Below are 7355 nucleotides of genomic sequence, written 5' to 3' on the forward strand. Positions count from 1 at the left end.
ACATTGAAACTTACCAAAGGAAAGAGATGGGCAGATGAGAGAATTAGAAGACCAGAGAGTCTAATGTGCAAATAATAAGCTCTAAAAAGAGAACCCGAAAATGGGGGTGGTGTGAAGTTATCAAAGCAATAATTCAAGAAAGTTTCTCACACCAGCAGGACAGTTGTGGGCTGAAATGAAATGGTACCAAGCACCCTGCAGGGTAAATGAGAAGTAAAAGCTAGGGATTGCTGCAGATCATGCACCGTTGAGCAAGGAGTCTTGAGCAGAGGCAGCGGGTAGAGCTCGGTCAGGGGACTAGAATTGGAATGGCATCTGACCTCACGGCAACACCAATCTCTGCTTACTCTAAGTCAGGACCCAGGAGCTCAAAAACATTTTATTTTTATTTTATTTATTATTTATTTATTTATTTATTTATTTTTAGCTGAGGATCGAACTCAGGGCCTTGTGCTTGCTAGGCAAGTGCTCTAACACTGAGCTAAATCCCCAACCCATCAAAGACATTTAAAAAAAAAACTAGAATGTTTCCAGCTCTCTATCAATCAACAGTGAGAGCTAGAAAAGGGCAGTTTCCAAGACTTACGCATTTCCACCTACACTGAGTTCCAGGTTGGACAGTGCTAACAGAGAGACCCTCAAAACAGATCCCCCACTCTTCCTACTATTCTTCAGTTTGAGTACACTACACATCAGGTTCCTGCCAGGAACACGAGGCATTGTCTTGTCTTGTGCAGCAAGATTAAGGACTTTAGATCATACTGAAGAGTTGGGCTACTAACTGGGAGACAGGTTATGTGTTTACGACTTTTTATTGACATTGTTTCAGGGGAAGATCAGAAGCCAACTCCAGGAGTCGGCTCTCACCTTCCATCCTATGGTACCCAGACTTGGTACAAGGGGCTTTTCCCATCAAGCAGTCTCACCAGCTCCACCCTGAAAAATTCAAGGGCAGTACTTTTTTTATCTTAAAAAAAACAAAAACAAAAACAAAAAACTGTGTGGGGTTGGGGATTTAGCTCAGTGCTAGAACGCTTGCCTAGTGAAGCACAAGGCCCTGGGTTCGGTCCTCAGCTCCGGAAAATTTAAAAAAAAAAAAAAAAATTGAGGGGCTGGAGAGATGACTTAGAGGTTAAGAGCACCGATTATTCTTCCAGAGGTCCTGAGTTCAAGTCCCAGCACCCACATGGTGGCTCACAACCATCTGTAATGAGATCTGGTGCCCTCTTCTGTATACACAATAAATAAATCTTAAAAAAAAAAAAAAATTGTGTGTATGTGTGTGTGTGTAAGCGTGCAGGTGCTCAGAGGCCAGCAGAAGGTATCCAATCCCCTGGACCTGCAGGTAGGTGGTTATGACCTGCTTGACAGGATTACTAGGAACCAAACTCCTGCAAGTGATCAATTGCTGAGCCATCATCCAGCCACTTGTTTACTTTTTTGAGAAAGGGTCTTACTATGTAGCCTTGGCTGGCCTAGAACTCACTATATAGTCCAGGCTAGCCTCAAATTCATAGAGACTCACCTGCCTCTGCCTCCTGGTTTCTGACTATAAAATGTTACATAGTAAGACCAGCAATCCTACATCAAGATGTAAAGCTGGAAAGGAAAATCACCTAGAAGCTCAAAGGCCAGCTAGCCTGAGTGCTCAGTACAGGGGCAAGAAATAAGACTCGGCCGCACCTGGTCTACAGGGGGAGTTCCAGGAACACACAGTGAAACCCTGTCTCTAAAACAATAACAAAGTAGTATGCACATACCTGTACTTACACACAGAACATGCATATTTGATTGCGGGGAAGCCAAAGGTAACACTAAATGCCAGTGAATCAGTAGTTCACTTTAAGTAGTTCAATAAAGCGTAACATGTCACAAATACAAACCTTGGAAATGGTTATCTTCTTCATGAACCTGGAACTATAAAAATAAGACTGAGAGCTGGGCGTTGGTGGCGCACGCCTTTAATCCCAGCACTCCGAAGGCAGAGCCAGGCGGATCTCTGTGAGTTCGAAGTTCGAGGCCAGCCTGGTCTACAAAGCGAGGAAAGTTGCAAAACTACACAGAGAAACCCTGTCTCGAAACACAAAACAAAACAAAACAAAAAACAAGATTGGGGGTTGGGGATTTAGCTCAGTGGTAGAGCGCTTGCCTAGCAAGCACAAGGCCCAGGGTTTGATCCTCAGCTCCAAAAAAAAAAAAAAAGGACTTTTTTCTGCTGTGTGGTGGTGGCACATGCCTTCAATCCCAGCACCTGGGAAGCAGAGGCAAGCAAATCTGAATTGGAGGCCAGCCTGGTGTACAAAGTGAGTTCTAGGACAGCCAAGGCAACACAGAGAAACCATGTCTTGAAAAAACAAAAAAGTCTGTTATAAGCTTTGTCTAGGGTAAATAGCAGATATGGATTATTATTATTATTTTTTTCCAAAAGGAAGACAACTGTTGAAGAAAACAAGTTCTAGATTCTTACAGATATGGACAAGTAACTGTGTACATGCTGTTTCCAACTGCATCAAAGTAGATGTTACAAATATGAAATGCTTTTAAAGATTAGCGGGGAGAGGCACTCAGAAAGTAGACAGGTGAATCTGTAAAATTTTTGTTTTGTTTTTTGTTTTTTTTCAGAGCTGAGGATTGAACCCAGGGCCTTGCGTTTGTTAGGCAAACACTCTACCACTGAGCTAAATCTCCAACCCCTGAATCTGTAAATTTAAGGCCAGCCTGGTCTACATAAAAGTTCCAGGTCAGTTTATGCTACAGTCAAGACCCTGACTCAAGTCAATGTGCAAATAGAAGGAACAGATGGAAATACTGGGAGATACAAAAATTTAAAACATTTGAGACAGGGTCACTTTGTATAGTCCTGACTGGTCTTGAACTCATTGGTCAGCCTGCCTCCCAAATCCTGAGATTAAAAATCGAACTTTTTAAACTGCACTGTTCTTTTAGTAAGATTCAACTTTAAGAATGAAATGCTGTCACTTGGGACATAGACCTAGGGAGCATGTTCAGTGAAGTAACTTAAGAAAGGTAATTTATGTGGTCTGAACATTGCAGGATTAATCCATTTAAAATCTAATGCTGATGGGCTGGCTCAGTTGTATCTTTAATGCTAGTTCTCAAAAGGGAGAAGCAGGCAGATGTGAAGCTCCTGGCTAGCCAGTGTTTCTTGAGAACCATCTCAAGGGGGAAAAAAGCTAACCCTTGCTATTTCAATTATGTGATTAAATCTTACTGTCTTGCTCAGGATGTTTAAAGCATCCATGCTGTACATGCTACACACCTTTTATTCTTTGGTAGGCTTTGGCTATCCATCCACTATCACTGTACTGTATCTCCATGTGCCTGCACATTAAACAACTCTTACATAGTAATATGTCACCGTGCCTGTGATATCATGTCACCTACACCTCCCTTCATCCCACTGTCACAAAGATGAGTGTTTGATACAGGTTTTTTAAACACTTGTGTGCACCTGCTGTATTTTAAATCCAAAGGTAGTTTTTTTCTTCCACCAAATGGTTCCCAGACTTGGTGTCAAGTGCCCTAACCTACTGAACTGTCATTAGTCCTGAGGCTCAATGTTTTATCATAGCATGTTATTCATCTAGCAACATGTTTAGCCTACAAGTTGAGACTGAGATTTTACCTAAATACAATCTCTTAAGTGTCAACACTATTTCTGGAAGTGAATTTTCACTCCACCCTGTTGTCTACACTCAAGGGATTGAATGACAAAAAACTGAATTTCGTTGGCCTACCAATAAGATTACAAGTGTATATTATATATATTATAATATACAAATATAGTTTGGTTTTTTGAGGCAAGGCTTCTGTGTAACCCTGGCTATCCTGGAAGTCACTCTTTATGCCAGACTGCCCTCAAACTCAGAGATCACCTGGTTTTATACACACACACACTAAGAACCAAGAAGCAGGAGAGATATAGCTAGGCAGTTAAGAACACTGGCTACTCTTACAAGGTTTGGGTTCAGTTCCCAGGACCAAAGCAGCTCAAAACCTTTTTAACTCCAATCCCAGGGGATCCAACACCCTCTTTTGGTCTCTGGAAGTACTGCACAATTTTGATGCAGCCATGTATGCAGATGCACACACCCGTTAATTAAAAAAAAAAAAAAAAAATTTCATTCCAAAAGTAGCAATTGCTCAAAAGCCCCCTAAGGAGACCAAACAGCTCCCAGCCAGCATTGTAGTGTGTACAATGCTGGGCACACTTCTGATGCTAACCATGGTTAACAGCTGACACATCAAAATCTATCAAGAGGACCCAAATGTTTTATTATTCCACTACAAGGCACCCCCACTTCCTAGTGTCTTCTAGTTCTCCGACATGTAGACAGCAAACCCCACCAGTCTTTACAACTAGCTGGCCTAGTAGAAGCTTAAGGGGCCAGGGAAACCAACTGAACAGACTCGAGCTTTCTGTCCCTTTGATCAGTAACTTTGCCAAAACACTTCCCCATCAAAAAAAAGATGAACACAGAAAAGAAACACAAAACATGAGTTTATTCAAAGTGATTTTATTGCTGTGTATACTTGAGAGAATTTATGCCACTAGAGCAGAGGCTGTGGATGACTCACTGGAAAAAAGGAAAAGGGAAACTGGAATTAATACTGGCCGCCTTTGGGATCCACTCACAACACCCTCTGCTATCAGAGCTACCCCCAAACAGCTAAAATACCTAACCGCACACAATGCACCAAACTGAGCGAAACCCCAAAAGCTCACAGATTCAAACAGGAGGATGAATGGCAAATCTCAACCTGGCCATCTGGCAGAAGCTTTGGATGAGTGTCAGAGTGAGTAATCCATGAGGGGTGATGGTGGTGGGGAGGACCATTCCTAAGTCACACCAGAATCTGCCAACTATGCTTTTATAAGTGACATTTCTTTCTTTCTTCCTTTAAAAAGACAGGATCTCATGCAGACCAGCCTGCCTCTACACCCAACTCTAAATAACATTTTGATTGAACATTGCCATTTGATTATGTGGTATTTGCTCTGCCGACCTTGGTTGGAGCAAATACCATTACATACATATACTACCTGGCTGACAACAAAAATGCATATACTTACTATTTCCAATTGGGCGGGAGAACCCGCTTAGTCTTATAGTAACGAGCCAGCCGGTGAATTCTGCTCTCTATCAGAATCAGGCGGAATTTAGCATCCTTATCCTAAAAATAAGAGATTTAAGAAAACCACCACCACGTAAAGTAACTCAACAACTTCCATAGTTTAGGTTAAGCTTTTTAAACAGTGTCTCTTTATTATACAGTCCTGGTTGTCTTATAACATGCTAGACCAGGCTGGCCTCAAACTCAGAGATCCACTAACCTCATTGAGATTATAGGCATGCATCATCACCAAACCCACAGAGGCAATTCAAGGTTCTAGAATAAGGCCTATGAATGGTCACAAAACTACAAAAGAGCCCCCAACATTTGGAACCAACTGCATATAATGTTTAGGGGAGCTAAAAACCAAACGACCCATTTCAAGGAAACTATAATGCTGACTAGTTGGTACCTAGAACCACCCGAGAGGCTGAAACTCAAATACACCTGAAGACCAGAACAAGCACTGCTAAACAGCAGGTTTGTGTCCTCACTTACCTTTCTGTTCCGCTCAAGATGTTTTCGGACAGCCACCGCTTTCTTTATCAAATGGTACAGATCCTCAGGGAGGTCAGGGGCAAGGCCTTTCGACTTAAGGATTCTCAGGATTTTGTTACCAGTCACAAAACGGACCTGTGCCACACCATGCGAGTCCCTCAGGATCACACCTGAAAAAAGGAGGTAACTTCTAACACAAACTTGAGCATGTGATAAAGCCCCGGTAGCAAGACTCTCCAAATTTCTGCAAATAGCTAACCTAAGAGTGCTTGCAAGCTCACTCAGACATCCAAGGAAGGTCTACCCAACACGGAGGAACCCCTTCTGGTGGAAACCGCGAATGTTGGAGCACCATCATCATAGTGAGTTTGCTAGAACACAGCTGACCAAAGGAACCAATGAGATTTCTACCTTTATATTTGGTCTTAACTAAAACCAATTTAATGTTTGTTTATACCAGTCTTTAAAACTGCATATATGTTATTCCTTTTAAACCTCAAATTACTTCTAGTTAGCTTGAGTCCATTTTAAATTATTTTCCCCCCATATCTGTAGCATACTCTAAGGCTTATCGAGGATGTTTTCCTTCTATGACCAGTTTTCCTAGGCCCCAGACCCATTTAACAGAAACAAATTATTTGCCATCTGTACAAAGTCACAGCAGCTTAGAGACAATTCATAGCTAGATGTGACTCGATCCCAGCCTGATGCTCCTTTCTTAGCTGTGGAATCAGGGAAAAAGCGTTTTTAAGGCAGGGACTAGCCACATTTGTCAGACCCGAGAGCAGCAGTTAAGAGCCTACACCAAACACCAACACTCACCTATTTGGGAGGGAGTCAGGCCTTTCTTGGCCAGTTTGTAAATTTGTTCCTTCACGTCGTCAGACGTCAGCTTCAGCCACTGTACATGGAACAGAGATCGGCCTCAGCGTAAGAAAGCACGACAGCAACCTTCCACCTCGGGCCGCATCCTCACGCACACAGATCCCTTCCCAAGCTGCCCTCCAACCCTCAGCCTCTACTCACCGTGGGGACGCTACGGCGGTAGGGCAGCGCCGACTGGGACAGGCCCTTCCTGAGAACAGAAGCACAGGGAGTGAAGTGGCGGCCCGCGGCCCAAACATCCCCGCCGACTCCCCACCCGCACCCCGCATCCTCTTCCCCTTGCACCGCGCCCCAGCTCCAGCCCCACAACCCGGCTTGGCGCCGCGGGCTCACCCGGGAGCGTGCATGCGACCCATGATGGCGGAGGTCCGGCAGCAAAGAGAGAACGAGGTAGGGAACGGCGCAGGAAGCCAAGCCACACGCAGGAAGTGACGTCACGCGCCCACGCTTTCTCTCACGCGAGGCGGGGCTAAACGGCGCGGCCCCAGGAGTCCGCGTGACTACGTGTCCCAGAAGGCATTGCGGCGAGATGTCACGCCTCATTCATTAGTTGGGCCCAGTTTCCGCTGTCTCTGGTCTGGCTCTCAGGCAGAGCCGGAAGTCAGCCGCTAGCCCGTAGTAGGAATCAGTTTCTGAGGGAACCTAGGACGGGGTCGAGCCCTGGGCTGGAGGACTTGGATAAGCTGCGGGGTCAGCGATTTTTCGGGGCTCCCCAGCCAGCCCCGGACTCAAGCGGTGCGGGATGAGCGCTGCATCGAAGGGACCGCAGCGCCTCCGCGCAGCCGGAGCCTCCGCTCCTCCCTAGATTGTTACCCGTAGGCTTTGGAGCCCGGCCC

At 44.8% G+C, this 7355-nt stretch overlaps 1 protein-coding gene across 1 annotated transcript; it reads right to left on the bottom strand.

Annotated features, from left to right (window-relative positions):
* Positions 1–4506: 4506 nt before the first annotated feature.
* Rps13 (ribosomal protein S13) lies at positions 4507–6952 on the bottom strand. Its single transcript, XM_036190211.1, has 6 exons — positions 6853–6952; positions 6661–6709; positions 6457–6535; positions 5635–5804; positions 5096–5196; positions 4507–4598 (listed from the first exon to the last, which is right to left on the bottom strand). Exons 1-6 carry the CDS (start codon positions 6873–6875, stop codon positions 4565–4567), a joined length of 456 nt encoding a protein of 151 aa, XP_036046104.1. The 5' UTR covers positions 6876–6952; the 3' UTR covers positions 4507–4564.
* Positions 6953–7355: the final 403 nt, after the last annotated feature.

This window comes from Onychomys torridus, chromosome 1, assembly GCF_903995425.1.
Source record: "Onychomys torridus chromosome 1, mOncTor1.1, whole genome shotgun sequence".
In the NCBI taxonomy this organism is placed as follows: Eukaryota; Metazoa; Chordata; class Mammalia; order Rodentia; family Cricetidae; genus Onychomys; species Onychomys torridus.